Source organism: Impatiens glandulifera, chromosome 5, assembly GCF_907164915.1.
Source record: "Impatiens glandulifera chromosome 5, dImpGla2.1, whole genome shotgun sequence".
Classification (NCBI taxonomy): domain Eukaryota; kingdom Viridiplantae; phylum Streptophyta; class Magnoliopsida; order Ericales; family Balsaminaceae; genus Impatiens; species Impatiens glandulifera.
This window is the reverse complement of record NC_061866.1, coordinates 48,113,260-48,138,307: the sequence shown is the minus strand read 5'-3', so window position 1 is coordinate 48,138,307 and position 25,048 is coordinate 48,113,260. Positions and strand designations below refer to the sequence as shown.

The 25,048-nt window shown below is 29.9% G+C and overlaps 4 protein-coding genes and 1 long non-coding RNA gene across 6 annotated transcripts; 3 read left to right on the top strand and 2 right to left on the bottom strand.

The window, feature by feature from the left end:
- Positions 1 to 1,087: 1,087 nt before the first annotated feature.
- On the top strand, positions 1,088 to 5,387 carry LOC124938186 (EH domain-containing protein 1-like). The gene is made up of 16 exons (XM_047478578.1): positions 1,088 to 1,264; positions 1,337 to 1,416; positions 1,641 to 1,709; positions 1,788 to 1,839; positions 1,926 to 1,981; positions 2,065 to 2,107; positions 2,183 to 2,247; positions 2,728 to 2,841; positions 2,962 to 3,064; positions 3,165 to 3,214; positions 3,820 to 3,948; positions 4,032 to 4,283; positions 4,364 to 4,443; positions 4,734 to 4,860; positions 4,938 to 5,081; positions 5,167 to 5,387. Exons 1-16 carry the CDS (start codon positions 1,180 to 1,182, stop codon positions 5,350 to 5,352), a joined length of 1,635 nt encoding a protein of 544 aa, XP_047334534.1. The 5' UTR covers positions 1,088 to 1,179; the 3' UTR covers positions 5,353 to 5,387.
- A 5,361-nt stretch (positions 5,388 to 10,748) lies between these two features.
- On the top strand, positions 10,749 to 12,607 carry LOC124938516 (grpE protein homolog 2, mitochondrial-like). 2 transcript variants are annotated; one of them, XM_047478963.1, is made up of 6 exons: positions 10,749 to 10,988; positions 11,230 to 11,398; positions 11,498 to 11,691; positions 11,764 to 11,931; positions 12,002 to 12,130; positions 12,214 to 12,607. In XM_047478963.1, the coding sequence occupies exons 1-6, from the start codon at positions 10,863 to 10,865 to the stop codon at positions 12,289 to 12,291; spliced, it is 864 nt and encodes a 287-aa protein (XP_047334919.1). In that variant the 5' UTR covers positions 10,749 to 10,862; the 3' UTR covers positions 12,292 to 12,607. The 2 variants fall into 2 exon arrangements, with proteins under 2 accessions (XP_047334919.1, XP_047334918.1); XM_047478962.1 differs by having other exon boundaries at positions 11,230 to 11,416.
- A 174-nt stretch (positions 12,608 to 12,781) lies between these two features.
- Positions 12,782 to 13,506, bottom strand: LOC124939826. Its single transcript, XR_007099423.1, has 2 exons — positions 13,379 to 13,506; positions 12,782 to 13,306 (listed from the first exon to the last, which is right to left on the bottom strand). It is a non-coding gene; the product is annotated as an uncharacterized LOC124939826 (long non-coding RNA).
- Positions 13,507 to 13,572: 66 nt separating this feature from the next.
- On the bottom strand, positions 13,573 to 15,601 carry LOC124939553 (phosphatidate cytidylyltransferase 1-like). The gene is made up of 7 exons (XM_047480016.1): positions 15,524 to 15,601; positions 15,196 to 15,446; positions 14,973 to 15,124; positions 14,273 to 14,414; positions 14,031 to 14,187; positions 13,876 to 13,923; positions 13,573 to 13,707 (listed from the first exon to the last, which is right to left on the bottom strand). Exons 1-7 carry the CDS (start codon positions 15,599 to 15,601, stop codon positions 13,573 to 13,575), a joined length of 963 nt encoding a protein of 320 aa, XP_047335972.1.
- Positions 15,602 to 20,047: 4,446 nt separating this feature from the next.
- On the top strand, positions 20,048 to 23,824 carry LOC124940279 (65-kDa microtubule-associated protein 1-like). Its single transcript, XM_047480784.1, has 11 exons — positions 20,048 to 20,175; positions 20,298 to 20,365; positions 20,751 to 20,850; positions 21,090 to 21,293; positions 21,405 to 21,653; positions 21,733 to 21,948; positions 22,225 to 22,380; positions 22,464 to 22,775; positions 22,859 to 22,946; positions 23,113 to 23,261; positions 23,333 to 23,824. Exons 3-11 carry the CDS (start codon positions 20,779 to 20,781, stop codon positions 23,633 to 23,635), a joined length of 1,749 nt encoding a protein of 582 aa, XP_047336740.1. The 5' UTR covers positions 20,048 to 20,175; positions 20,298 to 20,365; positions 20,751 to 20,778; the 3' UTR covers positions 23,636 to 23,824.
- The last annotated feature ends 1,224 nt before the right edge of the window (positions 23,825 to 25,048 follow it).

Below are 25,048 nucleotides of genomic sequence, written 5' to 3'. Positions count from 1 at the left end.
TATATAATTTCATATCGTCATGTCAGAATCATTGAAGCAACGAAGAAATAATAAAATGACTTTACAAATTCACATATACATTGCTTTTGTCTCTACCATGTCCGCATTAACTTTAGTTCAGTTTATCCCAAATCACATTTGAAAGATGTTCTACTAGCTGACAGGAAATAATAGTCATGTGAGGAAAGTTGAAACAACGATGAAACAAATTAAAGAGCTTAATTTCGATGCTGAAAATTGGTTACGAAATATATCATTAGAGATGTGAACTATGCCTCATGATCAGGGACGAATCTATGTAGGAGTTCAACCCACCCAGATTATTTTTACGGTTCAAATTTGACAATATCCGCTAATTTCTTAAAATATTTTAATATAATTTAATTATTAAAAAATAGTAAAACTTATCTTTATTCATTCGTTTTATTCAGAATTTTCTAATTATTTGTTAAGTTCACCCAACCCTAAATTTTGGGTCCGTTCTTGCTGTCATGATAAATGATATCGTTACAGTTAACTAACAATAAACATGGTTGAATGTTTCAATGGTATCTTAAGGTCGACTCGTTTTCTTCCGATCATGTCGTAGAATATATCTATTATTGCTCGGTAATTCTTGTTAAATCTTGTTGCAAAAAGACTTACTCAAACTTTAAAGGATCTATGGTAAATATGAAGATATTTAAAAAAACAAAAAAAACAATGGACACACAAAATTACATCCAAATAAATTTAAGAATATTCCATCACTATATAATTTTTGTTATTCTTTCAACTTTAATTAGACTCATTCAATATTCTCAACATTCATAATTTATTATAAAAATATCTCTTATTTTATATAAACTAGTAAAATATCTCCCAAATTAGCACGGTTTTATTGGAAAGACCATGTTAAACAAAGACTGGTCGATAATCTTTTAAACAATTTTGAAAAGATTTATTTTATTTTCTTTATATGTAATTTAATGGATAAAATTACAAATATATTATATTTATATTAAATAAAAATTAACTGTCAGTCAAAAATCCTAACTAAATACTCTCTCCTTATCAACAAATTCCGCTGATCTATCTGATCATATTTGATTGCGATGTGGGAATAATTACACAAAAGCTGCTCAATCCTCTTCTTCTTCTTCAATACACTGTGATCCGATTTTACACAGAGATTAACAAATGGAGATCGATTCGGCACCCATTACCAGGTGCTCTAAAGAGAACGACAAGATCTATCAGGAATGGTTTTCTTTCGCCGATTCAGGTTTTCCTCATTTCCTCATTCATTTCTTCAATTGTATGATGATGATGTTTTAATCAATTGTTTGGACTTCAGATTCTGATGGACGTATTACCGGTACGGATGCAATCAAATTCTTCGGTATGGCCAATCTCCCTCGCCAACATCTCAAGCAGGTCCTTTTTCTCTCGCTCTTTGATTACACCTTCTGCTGAATTTTAGTTTGATTTAACTCAGAATTCTGTATCATCTCTTCTAAATTATGTTTGAACTCATGAACTTCACATCCATTAAAGCAAGTTATTAAAAATGATTATAAAACTTTGTCTTAACATTGTTAATTGGACTATTTAATTAATTCATTTTTGACCAATTTCTTCATTCTTTAATCTTTCTTTAGGTCTGGGCAATTGCAGATTCTAAACGACAGGGTTTTCTTGGTTTTAAAGAATTTGTCACAGCAATGCAGGTTGTTGTTGGTGGGATTGGGATCATGTCTACCTTAGTTCAATTTATGATTGTTCTGACTTTTTCTTGAATAATGCAGCTAGTTTCTTTGGGTCAAGGTGGACATGATATAACCGCTGATATTTTAAATGGTAGCAGTGTTCTTTATCTATATTATGTGGAAAATTGGATGGTTTTTTAGGCAACTAACTAACTAACCACATATCACCTCTTGCAGAGAACATTGAAAATATAAACCCTCCACTTATGGATGGTTTGGATGGACAATTAGCTGTGAGTATTGCATACTCTTTGTACTCGTGTTTTACTTTTTGCTAGTTCTTTCTCTTCATTAATATATGGATGACGATCCTCAGAAGAAAAGGCGTGGACATAAAACAAGTGAACCTGGGATGAACGGTAAGACACAGATTTCTATTTGCGCAGGAAAAGGATTCATTTTTCTATGAGATGAGTAATTTGTTTGAGATGCAGGTAGTTCTCCGCTTCAGAAGTCTTCGTCAGCCACTTGGTTCACTTCATCAAAATCTGCAAAGAAGGTGCATGTTCATTAATTGACATTGAATTAGTATTATACAATGAAATCTAAGACTGTCCAAATCCATTTAATTCATTTTACATTTTATATCTCCAAAGAAATTTAAGAATATTTAACTAGGAATAAAGTTTTATTGAATGCTGCATTGTGTCACATTCTAAAACTACTTGGTTTCGTCATGCTTTCAGTTATTGTACTCGTGTTCCAAAAGTTATTTTGATAATAGCGCTGCTATATACCCAAACATATTCATTTTTCTGGGGATGCTAAAGGCACATTTTTTGGAATTGTTCTAGTTATTTATTAGTTTTCTGTTAATCCATTGGTGGCATGTTATGAGTTTTTAGAATCATTTAACCTTATTTGTTGATCTGGTGATGGAATAAGATGTTTATATGATATTTTCTCACATTCTTGTGATATTAGCATATGTTGACTAAGACTAGTGTTTTCTTTCACCTTCTAATTGTATATTCCACAGGTGTCCTTGGCCTCTGTTACATCGATTATTGATGGATTGAAGAAGTTGTATGTGCAAAAGCTAAAGCCTCTAGAAGTTACATATCGGTTCAATGATTTTGTTTCACCTTTGTTGGTGAGTGATCTATGCATTTACCTAAGTTATACCTTTTTGTGGAGAGAGTAATAAAGTAAAAATGTATAATGTGATAGCATTTATTGTATTTTCACTTCTTTTGACTTTTGTTTTGTGCAGACCAGCAGTGATTTTGATGCTAAACCGATGGTTATGTTGTTGGGTCAATATTCCACGGGAAAAACAACTTTCATTAAACATTTACTCAAACGTAGTTATCCAGGAAAGTTTCTGACCCACAAATTTAGTTTGTTCTTCCTTACTCTCAAGTTTACTTGTAATGGTGAATAATACAATTTATCTATTTTATTAATACTCAACAGGAGCTCACATTGGACCAGAGCCTACAACAGACAGATTTGTTGTTGTTATGGTATTATGGTTTTCACTTTCCACTGTCCTCAGATTTTATTTAATAGTAACACTGATGCTAGTTCTTCTTATCCATTTATTTTTTTATGGGAAGTTTGTGATTATTGTAAATGCTCTGTTTTTCTTTGTGTCCACTGAAACAATTATAATCTTTGTTTTTCTATTTGGTATGTCTTTACATAGTGATGTATTAATTGTTCATTTTCGAGAGAGCAATTCCTTAAATGTGTCTCCTTTTAAGGAACACTATATCGGATTTACTTTCTTTATTGTAACTTATTGACTTGAATGTGAAGTACAATAACAAAACAATGAAAATCTGTCTTATGTGCTAATTAATAGAGGCAAAAGCATGAAAGTCAATCTAATGTAGCTTTTATTTACATTTGCAACTTCTTCCATGCATTACTATTCTTGTTTTGGTGAATTACTTTTTTTTTTCTGAACATGTAGCTAGAAACAAGTCTTTGATTCTGTTAGTAGTTACTTTCTTTTTATGGGTGTAAGTATTAATAGTTTGAGTTCCTTAGCTAGTACAGCCTTGTTTTGATTGTTTCTTATTTTGTTGTCCCTCTCCACTTTCTAAAATTAACTGTGTTTATGTAGAATGGACCGGATGAAAGAAGCATACCAGGTAATACTGTAGCTGTTCAAGCAAACATGCCATTTAGTGGTCTGACAACTTTTGGTACTTCTTTCTTGTCAAAATTTGAGTGCTCTCAAATGTCTCATCCGGTTAGTAACGAAATACTTACAACTATTCTTTAATAAAGTTAATTTACATTATTGAACTGATTTGGATTATGATATATATGAAGCTACTAGATCATGTTAGTTTTGTTGATACTCCTGGAGTTTTATCGGGAGAAAAACAACGTACTATGAGGAGTTATGATTTTACTGGCGTGACATCTTGGTTTGCGGCTAAGTGTGATCTCATTCTTCTTCTCTTTGATCCACACAAACTTGACATCAGCGATGAATTCAAACGGGTGATTGCATCTTTACGAGGTCATGACGACAAGATAAGGGTTGTTCTAAACAAGGCTGATCAAGTTGACACACAACAAGTAAGAAATTGATGTTCAACATAAACTACTTTTAGACAGTCACCTATGCATATCAATAATTTTTTGTAATCTTTATGTAGCTGATGAGGGTTTATGGAGCATTAATGTGGTCACTTGGTAAAGTTCTGAATACTCCTGAGGTTTCTCGCGTTTACATTGGGTATGTTCTTGAACACCTATCTTACTTTTCTTAACTAGGAAAAGAAGTATGGGCTTTGCCCTGAATTGTTTCATGTTCCATAATCACATAAAGCCAGAGTTCTTATTCAATCTTTATACAAATCAACATTTAAGTTGGTGTTTTGCTAAGAAATTCCTAATTTTCTGCCCTTCTATTATGTTTAGGTGTTAAATTAATGATTGCTCGAGTTATATTAGTTGTTTAGCATTCAAAAGAAAGGTGAGGAGAATGTTTCTTATTCAATTGAGTTTAATCTTTTGCCTTGGCAGCTCATTTAACGACGGGCCTATAAACGAGATAGCTTCAGGTCCAATGGGGAAAGAGCTGTTTGAAAAAGAACAAGATGATCTTATGCAAGATTTGAGAGACATACCAAAGAAAGCATGTGACCGTAGAGTGAGTCATGAAAACATATTTAGTTTCTTACTGTTTGCAACTTCGAACAATAAAAATTACAATTTTCCAATTTTCAGATCAATGAGTTTGTTAAACGAGCTAGAGCAGCAAAAATTCACGCTTATATTATAAGTCATCTGAAAAAGGAGATGCCATCAATGATGGGGAAAACCAAAGCTCAACAGAGATTGATCGATAACTTAGAAGTTGAATTTGGAAAGGTTTGTTTGTGCATTTTGTTTATCTCTTAAGTTTAATGAAAATCACGTTTACTTTTATCGTGTTTTCAAATGATGACACCCGCAGATACAAAGGGAGTTTCATGTACCTGGTGGGGATTTTCCAAATGTGGAGCAATTTAGGGAGATATTAAGCAGTTACAACTTTGACAAGTTTGAAAAATTGAAACCTAAAATGATACAATCGGTTGATGAGATGTTGGGTCATGACATTCCAAATGTTTTGAAAAATTTCAAAAACCCTTATGATTAAGTAAGTAGGTAAGCAATTTAGTATTTTTCTTCTCATTCCATTCTATTCTTTTATTAGTGTTTTAGCAATTTAGTGATCATTTTCATTAACTAGTCATATTTCTTTCACTTACTTCAATTTTTATGTGTTTTTATTGGTTGTGTTTCTGCATTATAGAAGATAATAAAACCAAAAGTTTACTTAAAATTGAGTTTATATTCAAATAGTATATTAACTACATTAAAGTTTGAGTTAAACCCTAAAACAAACATTAATCATCTAGAATGAAATAGAGATTCAAATCAAATACTACAATCAACTTTGAGTTAAAAAGAAAAAGGAAAAAAGAAACCAACAACATAATTCTATAAGTTCTTCTATTGATCAACTTTTACTCGGCTCAGAAATCTCACAATCGTCGTCATTCATTCTGTTGAATCTTCTATTTTCATTCTCTTTAGCCTCGTAACACTTTCATCGACATCATCCGATTCCTCTATTTTCTTCTGTGAGGATTTGGACTTTGCAACTTCAATTTCAGAATTTGAACTTTCTTCTGATTTGATTTTCAAATTTTCCAGCCGAACCAAAACTGCATCATTAGGAGTTTTATCCTTAAAAGTGAAGATTTTCTTGCAATGAAAGATTTGGTGGCCAACTTGTTTACATCTTTTACAGACCAAAAGACGTTTATTTATACGACCAGGCCGACCAGGCCAAAGTAGACGTGACTCGAATCTTGCATGTGCATCTGACTTGCCCTCGACCTTTGGAAGATCGTCGCACCCTATTACACTTTGCAATATTTTGTTTGTCATCTTCAAATCTGTAAAAATAAATAGATATAATAAGCTGTAAATCAATTTAACAATCTCCAAACACAAAAACAAAACATTCAGAATAAGTTAGGGTTTTAACATACCTTAAATAATCAGGTTATATTTGAAATCAAAACGAACTAAGAACAATTTAGCAATAAATCAAAAGTAAAAGTATGAGTATGTGCAAAAACCTAGCTCTCTAGAAGACCTATTATATAGGAATATTCAAATTTAGCTAGCTACGTACGTAAATCTTAATTACAATTAGGAAATAATATTTATTTAGGATTCCTATAATTTGGCGCATTATATAGGAAATATCGTATTATAAAAATATTGTATCACATGGATCTTAGATATTTAGGAAATATATATCTCTAAAAATTACCTATTTTAGCGTTTTATTATATTATATCACATAAAATAAGGGTTAACAAATAACAATTAAATATATATAATAAAGCCTAAAACATAAAATTGAAGGATTGAATGTTTAATGGTGCTTCTCTCCTAAATATTTTCTTAATTTTTTATTTTTTATTTTCTTTCTATTTTATTTTTATTTTTCTTAATTAATTAATTTTTTATTTTATTATAATTTTTTTTCTTAATTGAATTATTTTTATTTTATTTTATTTTATATAAATATATTTTTTTCTTAATATAATTTTTTATCTCTTTTAAATAATCTCTTTTTTATTTTATTTTATATCATATCATATATAATATTTTATATACATAATGTTACATATTATTTAATTTAATATATAAATATATATATATATATAAATAATATATATATATAATAAAATTTAAAAGTAATCATATTATTTATCCCTCCTAATTCTATTCATAATATATATTTATATAATAACTTCACCCAACCATAAATTTTGAAACGATTAAATTAAAAAAAAAATTAAATAGAATATATATAAGTTTCAAACTTTTAACCTAATAAAAATAAGTGGGTTGACCATTAAATAAAAAAATTAAATTAAATATGATATATATAAGTTTCAAACTTGTAACATAACAAAAACAAATATAATCTTTTAAATAAGCTAATAAAATTTTATATTTTAAATTCAATAAATCGTATTATATAAGCTCAACAATTTAACTAACTAAGCTAATATGATTTATATTTAAAATTAATACGAGGTTTGATAAATGGAACTAATTAAATTAATAATGATTTATATTTAAATTCAATTTAAAGTTTGATTAATGGACGTCATTGAGTTTATATAATTTTAAATCTTTGTATTATTTTCTTATAAATTTTGTAAAACCTATTTATTAATTCGTGATATATTTAAATAAAAAGAATTATTATTATTATTTTTCTTTCTTTTATGAGTTTATATTAAAAAATATATAAAAATATACAAAATTATAAATTAAATTCAATAATTAAAAATAATACAGTGGTTAAAGTGTTCATAAAGATTAAAATGATGATGGTACAAGTGAGTGTTACGATGATGAATATTATAGGATTTTAGATGGATATTATAAAGATGGTCGGATTTTTAGAAGGGTGATGGTTCGAAATGGATCAAATGTCCAAAATGAGTGTGTAATGTGATCGGTAATAATAAATTGTTTACTGCATAATGTTCAAAGTAATGATAGATGTTGGTCGAAAATGACGAGTAAGAGTAGGTGATGGTCAATAATGTCAAGTCGGTTAGACATAATTCTCTTTTAGAATAAGGTGGGTAATGTCGAGTGACTTTAAGAAACCTAACTTTGTAAGTATAGCCAAAAAGTAATACTGTTATCAATTATTTAATATCAAAGAATTTTAAAATAAGATAATTGTAATCATTTTTATTGAGTTATTATATTATAATTCTTAAAATATTTTAAATTAATTAGTATGAAATATTAATGGATTTTAACATTTATTATATTATTATATAAAAATAATAATTTAAATATATAAATAATTAAATTTATAATGTATTTAATAAAATAAACAAAAAATTTATATGTTCTCTATCCATCTATTATTTATATAATTAATTCTTTTTATTAATTTTATCTTTTATTTGTTATTCATTAATAATAATTAAATATATATACATATATAAAATTATAAATTGAATTCAACAATTATGAGGGTCTAGAGTTGAATTAGAAGGATATAACGAATGAATTGTGATTTATAATGTCATTTTTTTAAATAATCTATATATTTGGTTGGGTAAAAATTTTCATGAACATGATTCTTACTAAATTAAGTACATCTCATCCTCCTTTAATATAACATCTATTATTTATATAATTAATTCTTTTTATTAATTTTATCTTTATTTGTTATTCATTAATAATAATTATATATATATACATATATAAAATTATAAATTGAATTCAACAATTATGAGGGGTCTAGAGTTGAATTAAAAGGATAGAACGAATGAATTGTGATTTATAATATCATTTTTTTTAAATAATCTATATATTTGGTTGGGTAAAAATTCTCATGAACATGATTCTTACTAAATTAAGTACATCTCATCATCTTTTAATATAACATTTGATGTCTATTTTACTATTAGTTTGTCAAATATATTTTATAATTTGAAAATCTTAATAAAATAAATTAACTAGAAAAATAATAAACACATTAAAAACTAGGTCAAATACACGTGACATTCTTAACTTATAATAGAATAATATAAATTTTATTTTGATTAACATTTTATGTCTATTTTATTATATTTTTTTGTCAATCATTTTTGCATGTTAATTTTAAATGGTCAATTAGAAGATTAGAGAATTAATATTATAAATGTATCAAAATGAGAGAAAATATTTATTTATGTATTATAAATTTTGACATATTTATATTCTCTATTAAAATAATATAGTTTTAATTTATTTGTATTTTTATCCGTTTTACTATAATTATTCAATTATGTGATTTGATTTTTTTATATTATTTATTTAATCAATTATTTATTAAATAAAATTTTAAATATATGTTTTTTTTATCATTAATTTTAAATCAAAAATATATTTTTTCAAATTATTAAATATAGTAATTTTTTGTATGAAAATTATAATTATTTGATTAATCCTTGAAATCCAATGAACATTCTAGTTATTCTTAATTACAATTAAAGAATATGATATCACATAAATATTATTTATCCCTAATATAAAATGTACATAATTGCATACAAAATCATGTACAATATTTTATCATTACTATTCAATTCACTATATTCTCATTCGATTGGTGCTGCTTAAATTCTCCATTATGTTAATAAATTGAGTTTGAAAAAGATAATTTACTATCCCATTATTTGATTGTTAGATGGCATAAAAGATATTGAGAAAAGTTATTACAAAATAATATGTTATAGCATGTTTTTCTCATAAAAGAATAAAAAATTAAAAATATAATAAAAGGACATATAAATCATGAAGATGAGAGATGAAACGTGACATCCAAACATCATGACATATACATCAAAATTTTCAATATAGAAAAATCCTTATAAGTTAAAAATATAAATAAAATTAATATAATAATATGTATTTAATGTTTAAAATTCTTAAATATATTAAAATAAAAATAGAATATTTCATTTCATATTTTATTCACTTCAATTAAATACCTCATCTTCTCACATATCTCATTACATATATTTTTATTTATTGAACCTCTTATCTAGTGACCTTACACTTTCATTTTGGTCTATCAAATATATGATTTATATTTTTTAATATTTAGCATTTTGACTTCACACTTTGGTTAATCAAATATTTGATTTGTCATTTTTAATTTTATTTTTAACCGTTTTAAATTTATGGGCGGAACAACCCACCATCCGACCCAAATATTCATTTATTCTCACATATATATCCAAATTAACCACAGTTCTCGACAATCCGAACATTTTGAAAATTAAACATCATTTTATATATATATATATATATTAATTAGTTAAAAAAAGAGATGAGAGATTTATTCGGAAAAAATATGTGATAAGATATGTGGAAAAATAAGTTATTTTAGGAAAGTGAATAAAATGTGAAATTAGAGTGTTATATTTTTTATTTTAATATATTATTCTGATTTATTAAAAAAATTAAATATTGAATAATAATAATTATTATTTTTATTAAATTTATTTTATTTATATTTATTTCTGTTTATATCGCAAGAAAATCTTGTTAATATTATTATTGTTATTTGTGTGATGATTATTATTTTTAAGTTAGTTTCGTAACTAAACTTTTTAAATAATTAATATATATATATTATATACCAAAACCTTTTAAAAATAATAATATTTATATTAATTGAGTATGATAACTTTAGTGGTTCAATTCTACCTCAAATTTGATTTTCAATTATTTAAATCCAACTTAACTCTAATTTTTGAATTGTCATTACAAATAAGTTCATTAATTTAAATTAAATATAACCAAAATAAATTAATAAATTTATCAAACAAAAATTAAGCAATTTGAATGAAAAATATAAAGAAATATATTCATGGGGGTAATATGGTAAATTGGATGCCCTGGGTTTTGTCTTCCTGTTCAAGTCGCAAAGCCCATCCGTGCCGTCTCTCTATTTGTGACTTTTCATAAACAGGCGTCGTCGAGCCGCCGGCAGACCTCAGACCTCTCTTTCTCTCTCCGATCAGATCAGATAAACTCCTTCATCTGCCCTAATATCTCCTTCAGATGTCGCTATCCAGAGTTGCTTCAAGACTCTCCAGGACCTACCCTTCCTTCCACGCCGTCCGCCGCCACACCCAACAAAGATACCTCTTTTCTGCACCGACCAATCATATTCACACTCAAAACAAGGTATATATATATGTATATATATATATATATATATATATATATATATATATAGTCTCTTCCATTTGATATTGTATGTATAGGGTTTGCTAGGGTTTAAGGGTTCTATGCAAAATTTTACTAATTTTTGTGATGGTATCATTACGGGGTTATAGTGGGTGAAAACCCGGAAAATATCTAATCGTTTTGTGCTGTTTTAGTTTTTTGGGGTTTTAGAAATCAACTACCTTTCTGGTCTATCCAGGTTGTTCCATGGCAGATATCTGCAATTCGTCAGTCTTTCCTTTCCTTTCAACAATTTGGATTTTCATCAACCGCATCACCCCAACATAATGAGAAGGAGAATGTAGCTGCAAAAGCAAACGAGGATGCTAAAGTTTCTGATCAAACTGAAGCTTCTAAGCTTCAAGAAGGTCAAGATACTGATCAGGGTTTGAATCATTAGTCTGTACACTATCATACAAAGTGTTGTTTATAGAGATACTGATTGAACTGCATCCATTTTTTTTCAGATTCAGACTCTGATCAGGAGCTAACAATGGAGGATATGGTGAAGCTTGTTACAGAGAAGGAAGAACTTCTAAAGGTGAAACAGAAAGAGATTGAGAACATGAAAGATAAAGTTCTTCGTTCTTATGCTGAAATGGAGAATGTCAAGGAGCGGACAAGACGGGAAGCAGAAAATGTGAAGAAGTTCGCCATACAGGTCCTCCACTTCACTTGGTTTTATTTGATAATATGTACGTACAAACCAGTAATCTTGTAATATCTTATGCAGAATTTTGCGAAAGGCTTACTGGATGTTGCGGACAACTTGAGTAGGGCGTCTTCAGTTGTAAAAGACAGTTTCTCCAAAATCGATACATCCAGCGACAGTTCTGGAGCTGTCCCCCTTTTGAAAACATTACTGGAAGGTGTTGAAATGACTGAGAAACAGCTTGCAGAGGTAGTTGTCAATCTAGCATATGCAATTGTCAGTAGTTATCCATTTTCTGAATTTTTTTTGGTTCATTCAGGTGTTTAAAAAGTCGGGAGTGGAAAGATTTGACCCGACAAATGAGCCTTTTGATCCTAACAGACATAATGCAGTTTTCCAAGTGCCTGATGCTTCTAAGCCTCCTGGGACTGTTGCAGTTGTTCTGAAGGTAAGATGAAAACAAATTATTACTGCATCTCTTCTGTCTCTAATTGTGAGTGGAAAATTGATATATTTGTTTTCTTTCTGAAGGTTGGATATATGTTGCATGAACGAGTTTTACGGCCAGCTGAAGTTGGTGTGACAAATGTTCCGGAGGATGATGAGTAAAGCTAAGGAATGACGATGATATAACAAAACAAAATCAGTTTTTTGTTCGATAAGACCCTCTGCCATGTAAGAAACCCTTAGTGTTTGTTTATTGTAGTGCGATTTTGAGTCTATTTGCTTGGTGTTATGGAGAATAATGAGCTGGTGGTCTAAACAACCGGTTCCAGTGTTCCACTACTGTAACCTACAGTAGGAATGCCAAGGAATTCTTAAATTTATCTCATGTTCATCTTTACTACGACATACTTTCTTTCTCACACGCATTCTTACTAGTAGAAAATCATAGGCTGAAATGGAAGAATGAAATTTAGTCGAATCTTACTTAAAGAGATATTTTGATGTTGCCTTCTTTCAAATGTGTACATCCATTGTGGAATTTGGAACAATATACATTTCGGGCTCATTTGTTTCATCTAAATCTCGAAAAAAAAAACGGTTCTACCTTTGATCTAGTTCAATAAAATGTTTACAATGGGACATATTCTATAAGATCTTACATAATCATACATTATTATTTATAAAACAGAGTAAGTGCCTACTTTTTTTGTGTAACTATTGAATACTTGGGTCATTTGATATACATGGCAATTACATTTCTAAGACGAACAAAAGGGGATGAACCAAAGACTACATCCCATATCCTTCTCGGAATATTTGTCCAAGCTTCATGTATAGTGCTTTTTGTTCCTCATAGGTAAGATTCTTCACTATCTATACAAGAAGAAAAAACACACCAGAAAAGGTTTTCATATGTTTCCTATGATAATCACAAGTTGAAATTTAGTCAATTTCAAACTTACCTGATCCAAAGCCATCTCTACAGTATAGTTTTGAGAGACAATGAACGATTGATGATAAATAAATGCAAAGATTGCCATAACCATCTGCACATACAATCATAAAATTCAGATTTTGCCCTAATAGAACTCAAAAGGATAATACACTTTCAATGGCTGACCTGACAATCCATCCTGTCAGTAAACCCACCATGTCCTGGAATGCTACCTCCAAAGTCCTGCAACACATACAAGTGAGTTGAGCTATAAGCTTGTTAATAAAGAACAAAGGAAATCAAAACTAAATGCACCTTGATCTTAAAAGCCCTCTTGAATCCACTAGCAAAGAATCCTCCAAATGGTGCAATGATAGAAGCAAACAAACCCATACATAGAGAATGCCATTGAACTGGGAAAATCGATATTTCTTTCCAAGGGAACTGCATAATATAGCCATGCAACACCAAGTTCGCCTCAAAAAACCATATCCAAAATAGATTACTTCTCAAGGGAAAAGCACCAACTCAGATTGAAGATACAATATGTAACCTACCCAATTTGGTACCCAACTGAACAAAGAATAATACTCTGGCTTAAACAATGGTCCTGGATCACATTGAACCCAACCAGTTGATAAATCCTGAAGTATACACTAGATGATATTAATTCGCAACATTTCAAACAAACATTTTAAGATCACAAGAAATGAAACTATTAACTATAAAACATAGCAATTTATGAGTTACTATGCAAGGAATGTGGAGTATTAACGAGAAGTTAGACGATAAGTATATGCATAATAAATTACCTTCCTTGGGCAAGTCAACCACTGGAATCGGCTCAAGGCGTTTGCCAGCTATATACAATGAAGCATAAAACAAGAGAGTTTAAGATCTTTTGTACTCGTGATACATTTTATTTTGAAAAGTAGGTGAAAAATTGGAAACCATAATCTATACTGACCACAAATGCTGAGAGTATAGTTGCAATTGATCCTCCAATGAACCCCTCCCATGTTTTTTTGGGTGATAGTTTGATTAAAGGTGTTCTCCCAAAAAAGAAACCAAAAACATAAGCAGCTACATCATTGATAGCAATTAGTGATGCTGGAAGAAGAAACCTGAAAAATGTATGAGCTATCAAAGAACAAGTTAATATATGTTGTTTAAAATGAAACAAAAGAATGAGAATCCAATTCTCTCTACCAGAAGATCCCTTCAAATAAATTCACCACAAAGAAGGATGACTGAGCGAATACTACAATAAGAATCATGTGTGTCCATGCAAACTGGCCAAACTGGTACTTATACATCTTGGCCTTTAATGTTAGAATGAACCACACAAATCCTGCAACAGAATAAAACAAAATTGATCAGAAGGGAAGATGTTTTTGAAGAGAAATGCGATTTCAAAATATTTTGCGATGGTTAAACTATTACAATGGGAGACCAATTTATAGACCAAACAACTTCCTAGAGGCTAGAAGCATAAATGCTCTATTTATTGGGGAAGACAAGTAACTCCCGACCACAATGAATTACCTTCAGGCTTGAGGGTAAAATCCAAACTAAACAAGTAGACTCTGAAAATCTTGATTCAACAAAAAAGAGTGGCTTTAGGGACAATTGTCAAACATAGGTCCGATCTTGAGTTGCACAGTTATATTCTCAGCAACTTCAAAGTCCAAACACGGGGGACATGCATAGATCAACTAAGGATACATGCAATTGTTGAGTTTTTGGCTAACAATTATGTGAAAGAAATACCTAAATACTTTGTTCAAAGTTTATTAGGTCCAATTATGTGGACAATTTGATAAAACCACTCAGACATTTGTAAGTAAGGAAATATGCATGAAAATGAATATTCTACAGAGATTGGTATAAGATTTTTGATGAAATGAACCTGCAATATACAAGAAATAGCAAATAACCATCTGATACTTGATAAAACCGCTGACAACTCTGTAAAAGAATGCATCTGAAGTTACTGTATTGACAAGCTGCTTCTTGATTATGGTTCCATATACAAAGAACATAGCAGTGAAGAAGAAGTGCCTAAGAAATAACAACAACAACAAGGTGAGTTATGATGAAGAATGTAATTGAAATGAAATAGTTTTTGTTACCAGTTGAGAAGCCTGAAGCCTGGTAGGCGCTTGTCTTCATGAGCTCTTCTAAGCAAATTGAAAAGCTCACTGGCCATAATAATTTGGATGATGACGACGGTTGCCCATATGAAAAGATGACCCAAATAGAGAATAAGGGCAACCACTGCAAGCATCCATAAAGAAGAATAAGCACGCACCCAAAATGATCTGTATTTGTTGCGATCATCAACCAGAAGAAACTGGCTTCCGTTCAAATCTGCTGCAGGAATCTGGAACAAAGAGAATTGATAATTGATAATTGATTATGAACATGAAATCTGCTTCTTTGAACAAACTCCTTAATTACCTCATTGGACTTCCTACGTTGCCTGATACGGCCATTAGGTGTTGATGGTGAGCGAGGGCTATTATGATCCTTGTGCATGATTATTCTTACGTGGAATCTCTCTTTATCCTTTTATTGACGATGGAATGAATAATTTGACATTGTTTCTGAATGCCAGAGTAAGACAGACAGACAGATAGACATACAGACAGACAGACCGACCTTGTTCATAACAATGGAAACTCACATTGATAGAAAAAGAGAAAAGAAGATGAAGAAATGAAAATAGCTGTTGAAGAAGAATTAATGATGAAGAAACAATGACGAAAGAATAATGAGATCGATCATCAAAGGTTGTTATTACCAGAATCTCTTTGCATGCATTTCCTTTTTCTCTTTTTACAAATATCTTCATATTTTACACCTGTCATCATCTTCTATAGATACTAAGGTCACACAAAACCGTTCAACCCTAAATATAGGATGATCAATAATTATGATTGTCCATTTCAATATAGATACTAAATGACATGTTTATTTGCATGTACTACAATGAAAATGTCACCTTAATAAATGTTTGAGGCTTAAACTTGAGTTCTTTTTATTTAATGGGGTTCGAATTTTAAATTATATCACATGATACTCGAATTATTAGGAGACTTTTCTCGAATTGACAAAACGTCTGTATTGTTATTCTAAATGTATTATTTTTTTTTTCGTTTTTTAATTAATTTGTCACGTTTGTAAATTAAATGATAAAATATATATTTTTTTTTTAAACTTTGTAAAGATTTTAGAAAATTTTAAGAGATAGATTTTGTATTTATTTTTCATAAAACTTCCTAACGAAATAATTTTGTGTACGAGTAATTAATTTGAATGTATATGTATTTAAATTTTTTTTTTTTTTTTTGAAATATACGAGTTAAAAACCCGAATGAAGTTTGAATATCTTAAAAATGTATAATTGGTGAAAATAGTTTTAAAAGTTCAAGATATAAAAAATTGTTATTTCTTTTTGACAAAACTGATAAATTAAAGAAAAAAAATTACATAATTAAGAAGAAGACAGTTTGTTTGTTTTTTGGTTAAGAATAAATAATTAAATGATTAAAAATGTGATTAGTTCGAGTTTTATATGATAGAATTTAAAATTTGAGTCACACATGTATGTTAAAGTGATTAAAGTTCGAATAAAAAAATTATTATAGCATCTAAATACTAATTTTTTTTTCTTAAATATAATATAAAATGATTATATATGTTTTTACAACATAAAATATGTCAAGTTAAATAAAAAACAAAATAATTTTTTAGCCGAGTTCATATGTCCCCATCTTTCACATGTAGCATATTTTTTAGAAGAAAATAAATTATAATTTCGATCAATTCATCAGGAATTGCAATTCCATTTTATTTTGATACGTCTCTTTCAAATATTTGGCATAGATTGACATAGTTCCTCATTTACTCTGGTTAGAAATTTATAGGTCCATTCAAATGTAGAATTATTACTTTTTTTAAAGTTAATAGGGTCCCTTGTTGAAAATGGAACTAAGACTTGAGAGCTTAAATACATAAATAAATATATTTTAGGCTAAAAGTAACTTTTTCAATTCAGTAACATTTCTTTCAAGATCAATGCAATGTAATAAAATATTTTATAATTTTGTGATTAGCATAAATTAATATTAATGGAAACTGAAAGATAATTAAAATAATATAATATAAGAAATTGAAAAATTAAAAAATGTATATAATTTTTTATCTAAGTTAGGCATAACAAGATAAAGACATATTGTAATTTAAGATTTGACTATTTTTTTTAAGGTGAATATATATTAAAAATGAAAAAAAAAATCGATTATGCATGACGACCCAGCATGATATGAAAATAAAAAAATAATACTTAATAAGTTATCGAGCTCGTAAATTCTCGAGAAGAACGATTAAATCCCCGACAGACTCTACTGGACTTTCGTGAACGAACCTCAGAAAACATCATAATAATAGTATTACGAATGATATGTATCAGACGATTACGATCATTAAAAGTTCAATGATTTCTTTCCAACCAGATAGTCCACCAAAGAATAATTGAGATGATAACTCAAATATGTGGGTCTACCATATCAACTGCATCAATTCAAACTTTTCAACAACTACCTAAAGACTCAGACATCACTCAATTAATCTCAGTAATACTCCATAAAAGACTTCAAATACTAGTCACCCATTGACAATACAAAAGTAAGTGAGTTGTCGATTTAACCTCTTATTGACATATACGACTAACTATAATACAACATTTTTCATGCACATATCATCGGTTATAATTTCACCATTATTAACGTTTCATCCAAAAACGAGATATTGGATAAAAAATTTGACTCGCAAAATTTTTTCAATAAAAATCTTTATGGAATAATCTTAACGACAAACTTGTATGAATTAGTATTTGAGTGTGATTAAAAAAATAAATAAAAAGTTATGAATAAGACCTACATGAATGTTGTTTTTATCATTTTTTTTAAATTAAATAAATAATAGTGAATTAAATTGAAAGAAAATTAAAAAATTAGTGGGTGACTAACATGCTTTATTTTATTTTCCTTTTTTGGAATGAAATCCCACTTCTTTATCCCTAACCTAACATAGATCTACTTTACTTTACTTTAATACATGCTAATAAGAATAATAAAAAAGGAGCCAACTATCATTCAAGAAAATGAAAGAAAGAAAGAAACATAAGCCAGAAAACATGTCAATAAACCACCATTTTTTTTTCTTTTTTATATTATACATAAACTTAAACAACTCAAAAACATGTTCATTATGAACTTTATAAGAAAATTTACAATTATTATGAAAGCATATCTATCCAAATTTCTTTTAAAAAACTTTCTAATTCATTTAAAGCTTGATTCAATGTTTTCTTTTAAGTTCTTTTACTAAAAATTCAAACATCTTATTTATATTTTAATCATTATATCATTCAATTTATTATCAAAATATCATAATATCTTTCTTTTATTTTTATAAAATATTTAAAAAAAAAAAACATTACAATAATTTACCCAATTAAAAATTTAAATAATCTATTTCTTTTTATAAAAAAATCTTAAATAAACCAATTATTGGTACAAACCTTTTTGAGTTAAATATTTTATCAAATAATTAGTGGAATGATGAGTAATATATCGATTCTCATGAATTCATTTTACTGCATTTCACAACAATATCTCATTCATAATAAATTAATTCTTTTGTACAAATAAATTTATAATCATATGTAATCATTATACAAAATTAAAAGTTATTATTTATAAAAATAAATTATATATATATATGGAGAGAGATCGAATAGCTGGTTAATTTGGTAAGGAGAAGAATTGGTTAAAAAAATATATAGAAAATGGGTAGTTGCAATATTTAAACCTCAAATCAAGAGATAATATCCCTATAATTAAGCATATCAAATGTTCACTTAGCTAATGTAAAATAAATTAATCTATGACTTTAAAAAACGCATATTAATTCACATGATTAGCAAAATTTCAATTCACATAATAATTATACTTTAAACTAAGTAAAAAGATTACAATATGGGATTCTTATCCAAATATTATCTTATATCAAATAAAAATCACAATATAATCTAAATTTTGATTATTATGTTTAAAAAAAATATTGATGAACGAGCTACTAATGGGATATAGACGATTCTTACAGTTTATTTATTTTTTCATAATAAAAAAAATTGTAATAAAATAGCTGTTTTTAATTATTTGTATCCAATCATACACATACAATAAGATAAAAAGTTTTTTGATTGATTGATATTCATAATGACAACTATAAGGATGGCGACCTTTCTTCCTTTTTTCTTATTATATCAAATAAATAGCAATATATAATTTATAATTTGTGCTTCTTTTTATGTTAGCCCTTTAATTAAGGTTTTGTGATTATTTATAACAATATAATAATTAATCCTCTTTATTAGGGAAATTTGATTGGATGACACTAAAGAATGAGTTATTTGAAAAAGTGCAACGCATATAAAAAAAAAAAAAAGTACTGGTGACAATTATAATTCTTTTTGGACGATTTTGTCCATATCGTTAGACGTTCACAATCGCGAGACGCAACTGGTATTCGCGAGACGTACCCGACATTCGCGAGACGCAACCGGCATTCGTGAAACAATTTTTTTTTTTTTTTGAAAATGCCGGCATTCGCGAGACGAATTTTTTTTAAAACAAATTATCTCGCGAATGCCGGTTGCGTTTCGAAAAGGGGCATTTTCTTCCTAAAAAAATAAGTGTCCAAAAGTTTTTTTTTTTATGGGCAGGCACTTTTTTTTTGTAAATATACTCATTTTTTTGGTTATTGGCTCCAATTTCCCCTTTATTAATTAAAAACCTATAAAAATAATAGTGTCATTCTCGTAAATAAGTCTGAAAAATGGGCTTTATAATTTATTATACGATGGAAGAAGACACGACTTATAAAGAGACCCCACCGACCTTTTCCCTTCAATTTTGCTTAAATCTCCATATTTCTCTGTTCTTTGATTCTCATTTCTTCTTCTTCTTCTTCAAATTCACACTCAATCTTGGATCAAACAATGGATTGCTGAAGCTAGTGAGATCTGGAAGGGATTTTTGATTGTAAGCCCTAACTTACCACTTTGAATTTGCTCTTGAACTCAACTTATACACACTTGTTCCCTTTCCGTACTCAGAATTGCTTGCATTTGTAAGATCTGATAATTCTCTAGTTGTTGTTGCAGTTGTTGATCTTGCTGGAGCTCGCATTTATCATTCACATAGTTGCAACGAGATTTGTACTGCGCTAAATGTATGTCATATTGGATTTTACTTCTTTAGGTAGATTGTAAATGCGCATTTGCTTGATGATAACACTGTAAGAACTCATTCTCATGGATAGGAAATTGGATTGAAGATTCTTGCAATTAGTTCATCTTTTGTTAAATGAGTAGGATTTGGTTTTATCTAGAAATCATGTTCATATTTATTGAATATATTTATGTATTTCCAGCAGAATCTATAAAAAAAGAATAGTTAACAGTCTTTGGAAGGAATTCCAGGAGGGACCTATGTAATTACTAAATAAATAAATGATTGCTTTAAAGCTTATTAAAATGTACTCCAGATGTTACTATTTGTCTACACTTTTTGTCAAGCAATGAGCATCTCATCTTCAATTGTTCTTTTTTTTTCAGACAAGATTGTCGGCGTCGCATACTGTGAATGGCAGCAGTAGAGAAACAATATCCTGTTCTTAAGGAGACAACTTGTGCTTCTCTGCTGCAGAGATTGCAGGCAAGTTATTTGGAATTCTTTGTGGTCTTTCAGTGTGTTTGATTTCATTTCATAGTTATTATTGTCTATTTGTTTGGCTGACATATGCTTTAGTCAATTTCTATGTTTTAACATTCAATTTTGGGTTCATGGAATTGTAGATGTAGATGGTTTTCTGCATACTCAATTAAAATGTTAAAATTGGACCCATCGTATTCCCAAAAGTAGATGTTAAAAGTGTAACACATACCTTCTTGCAGAAAATTTGGGATGAGGTAGGTGAAAATGATGAGGAAAGGGACAAGATGCTTCTTCAGTTAGAGCAGGAATGTCTGGATGTGTATAAGAGGAAAGTAGACCAAGCTGCAAAATCACGAGCTCAACTTCTTCAAGAGTTGGCAGATGCTAAGATCGAACTCTGCAATCTTTTGTCTTCCCTTGGAGAAAAATCTGGTGTTGGTATTGTAAGTACAAATCCTATTGCATATTGAACTTGTGATCTCATTCATGATGGATAAATGGAAGTCCTTTAAGTCATAAATTACTTCTTATAATTGTCCTTTACACATTTTCAGCCCGATAAGTCTTCAGGATCCATTAAAGAGCAACTTGCTGCTATAGCGCCAGCCTTGGAGCACCTATTGAAACAGAGAGAAGAGAGGATAAAGGAGTTTCTTGATGTGCAATCACAGATTGACAAGATATGTGGTGAAATTTTGGGGACAAGTGAAAAATTGGGGAGCCCCAAAATTGATGAATCTGACCTTTCCCTCAAGAAACTAGACGGGTTTCAGTCTCAGCTCCAAGAACTCCAAAAGGAAAAGGTAAAAAAATATGCAATTAGTGGAAGTTCCCCCTTTCTATAGATAATTTAACAACATTTAGTTTTTTGTGTTATGACAGAGGGATAGGTTGCACAAAGTGCTTGAATTTGTAAGCAATATTCACGATCTTTGTGCAGTCCTTGGGGTGGATTTCTTTAGTACTATCACTGAAGTGCATCCAACCTTAAATGACTCTATGGGGATGCAATCAAAAAGCATTAGCAACAATACCCTATCTAGGCTGGCCAAGACAGTTTTAGCTCTAATAGGTGACAAGAAGCAAAGGTTGCAAAAGGTACCTTATCCTTCCTTTTTTTTTAAAGAGAAACTGATTTCAAACTTCCTTCTTTATGTGTTTATTGTTGCACCGTCATGATACTCTACATGTTTGCTGGAAAAAAGACTCTAGATTGCATAAGTTATCTATGGATTCATACTTGTACCATTCATTCATTTGGCTGAAAAATAGCCCACAAATGAGTAATATAATTGGCATGTGGTCTGCACGGAAAGCCTTTCACATTCAATCTGAGAAAGAAACTTGATAACATGTATCTTCTTTGCCTACCAGCTTCAAGATTTGGCCACGCATCTAGTTGATCTTTGGAATTTGATGGAGACCCCTCAAGAAGATCGGATTTTGTTTGACCATGTGACCTGTAATATATCAGCTTCAGTGGATGAAGTAACTGTTCCTGGAGCTCTTGCTCTCGATCTGATTGAACAGGTAATTTCAAATTCACGAATAAATATGTTGATTTACAACTCTTTTGTTTAGCCATTGATCATAACTGTTTTCTGCAAATTAAGGCTGAGGTTGAAGTTAAAAGACTAGATCAACTAAAAGCAAGCAAAATGAAAGAAATTTCCTTCAAGAAGCAAGCCGAGTTGGATGAGATATTTGCATGTGCTCATATTGAGATTGATTCCGAGGCTGCACGAACAAAGATTCTAGAGCTGATTGAAACTGGAAATATTGAACCATCGGAATTGTTTAGTGAGATGGATAACCAAATAGTTAAGGCGAAGGCAGAAGCTCTTAGCAGAAAAGAAATATTGGATAAAGTTGAAAAGTGGACGTCAGCATGTGAAGAAGAGAGTTGGCTTGAAGACTACAGCAGGGTATGTGTATTTGATTGATATATAATTAGATGCTATGATTTGTCCAAGTGATATTCCAATAATATATGACACCTTTGAAACAGGATGATAATAGATACAATGCTAGCAGAGGGGCACACCTGAATCTCAAACGAGCTGAGAAAGCCCGGGTTCTGGTCAGCAAAATTTCAAGTAAGTGCAACAATATCAAATAAAAAACATTGTTTGTTGGGTCAAATGATCAAAATATCCTTAGTATTTAATGTTTTAAAATATTATTGAGTCGATCAAACAAACCCTTGCCCTTAACCACGTTATACAGTATACAATATATTATTGGTGGTTTAATATTTTGCAGGTCTGGTTGACTCGTTAGTTGCTAAAACAAGGGCATGGGAAGAAGAACATGATATGAAATTCACTTACGACGGTGTTCCTTTGCTTGCAATGCTGGATGAATATTCAATGCTTAGGCACGAAAGGGAAGAAGATAAGCGTAGGTTAAGGGTAAGCAAGCAAGGAAGTCACTCTTTTAGTTTTGTTGAGTCTATTGTCTTTAAAACTAAAATCCCTTGCAGGATCAGAAGAAGTTCCATGAACAACAAAACACGGAACAGGAATCCATATTTGGTTCGAAGCCAAGCCCAAGCCCGGGTCGAGCACTTGGCAATAAGAAAGTTGTGGGGCTACGCAGTACAAATGGAGCAAACGGAACACCTAGAAGGATGTCTTCCCTAAACAATAACGGTTCAAAATCTGTAAACAAAGACGGAAGGAGAGATAGCGCCAGGCCAATTGCACCGGTGAATTATGTTGCCATTTCGAAAGAGGATTCTCGGTCACATATTTCTGGTACCGAGCCCATTCCATCGTCACCATAATAATAATAATAGTAAAGGTTTATGGCCTTGGGTAGAGACATAGGTTTTGATGTTAAGCGTAACCTCTGTTATCAGAACTCAGAAGAAGACTTGACTGACTGACTACTAGCAAAGCTTAGCATAATAATTTGTGCAGCAGCAATTATCATCGAATATTATTTTACTGGAAAATACTAGATTGATTTTCATTACTAGTAAATCAGTTAGTTATATACAGAGACAACAGATCTATCATGTCATGTGGTCGCACCCAGAACAACTACCTGGACACAAAGATTTCCTAGTTGTGGCCAAATGTTTTTTTTTTCCGATGATGCTAAAAGTGGTCATGTTAACTTTTGAAATTAAATAAATAAATAAAAGTGTTTAGTTAGGTTTAAGAAAGATAAGCTTCATATAGGGGCATTATTGTAATTTTTAGGCAATCACGACAAGCTTCATATAGGGGCATTATTGTAATTTTTAGGCAATCACGACATCGCACCTCGACTCTGGTCAATGGATGGCACCTCGACTCTGGTCAATGGATGGAGAGCTGTATATGTTAGAAGAAAGTCATGAATATTGATGATTGGTTTTGAATAATGAGATTGATTGATGTTTGAAATTGAGATAATTTTTTTCATAATAGACTTCATTTTTCATTTTAAAAAAACCCAAAAAAAACAGAGTTAGCACAGCCCAAACACACACACACACACACACAAAAAAAAAAGTATCCATTTTAAAAATAAATTGATAAATGTATTATGTAATCAAATCATATATATATATATATATATATATATATATATATATATATCCAATTGAGAAGATTGGTTCAACAATTTTCTAAAGTTTCCTTGTGAGAAGAAAATCCACAATCAGACAGTTGTCATGGACAGGATAGGATAGAATAGGCAGACAAGTCAGTGAGTAGATTGAGGGCAAATGCAACAAACAACATAGGCTTAGAGTTGAAAAGGAACAAACTAGGAAATTGTCATCCAAATAAAACAAATTATACTTTTTTTGTCTCATTTTGTTGTACTCTCCAATGTAACATCCCAGAATAGATTCACAAATAGATACATTAGAATCTCTTGAAAACTAACTAGGCCAGCTAGACAGCCAGACTATGAACAAGATCCATCCATCCTCACATTGTTTATCCCACCCCCACCACCTATACCCTCACCATATATATCATCATTTCCGATTTTCTATCCCTAAACACACTTCTTCTATCGGGAGAAATTAACTAATGGGAATTTGTAATCTGTGTCTTTCCCGACAATATAGCCCAATTAGGCTGCCCAAACCAGAATGTCGTGAGACAAGCGTAAGCCTAGTGGCTTCCAACTTCCAATTCTTCAACAAAAACGACAGCAAGATTAAGAAGAAGAAGATGCATAATCAACTAGACAACCAAAA

Excerpts from the sequence above, each read along its gene's own strand:
- LOC124938186 (XM_047478578.1), top strand. The coding sequence starts at position 1,180 with ATGGAGATCGATTCGGCACCCATTACCAGGTGCTCTAAAGAGAACGAC. Across the intron at positions 1,265-1,336 it reads GTTTTCTTTCGCCGATTCAG|ATTCTGATGGACGTATTACC; the intron begins GTTTTCCTCATT and ends TTTGGACTTCAG. Across the intron at positions 2,248-2,727 it reads CATCAAAATCTGCAAAGAAG|GTGTCCTTGGCCTCTGTTAC; the intron begins GTGCATGTTCAT and ends TATATTCCACAG.
- LOC124938516 (XM_047478962.1), top strand. The coding sequence starts at position 10,863 with ATGTCGCTATCCAGAGTTGCTTCAAGACTCTCCAGGACCTACCCTTCC. Across the intron at positions 10,989-11,229 it reads ATATTCACACTCAAAACAAG|GTTGTTCCATGGCAGATATC; the intron begins GTATATATATAT and ends TGGTCTATCCAG. Across the intron at positions 12,131-12,213 it reads CTGTTGCAGTTGTTCTGAAG|GTTGGATATATGTTGCATGA; the intron begins GTAAGATGAAAA and ends TTCTTTCTGAAG.
- LOC124939553 (XM_047480016.1), bottom strand. The coding sequence starts at position 15,601 with ATGCACAAGGATCATAATAGCCCTCGCTCACCATCAACACCTAATGGC. Across the intron at positions 15,447-15,523 it reads AACGTAGGAAGTCCAATGAG|ATTCCTGCAGCAGATTTGAA; the intron begins GTAATTAAGGAG and ends TCTTTGTTCCAG. Across the intron at positions 15,125-15,195 it reads GGCTTCAGGCTTCTCAACTG|GCACTTCTTCTTCACTGCTA; the intron begins GTAACAAAAACT and ends GTTATTTCTTAG.
- LOC124940279 (XM_047480784.1), top strand. The coding sequence starts at position 20,779 with ATGGCAGCAGTAGAGAAACAATATCCTGTTCTTAAGGAGACAACTTGT. Across the intron at positions 21,294-21,404 it reads AAAAATCTGGTGTTGGTATT|CCCGATAAGTCTTCAGGATC; the intron begins GTAAGTACAAAT and ends ACACATTTTCAG. Across the intron at positions 21,949-22,224 it reads AGAAGCAAAGGTTGCAAAAG|CTTCAAGATTTGGCCACGCA; the intron begins GTACCTTATCCT and ends TTTGCCTACCAG.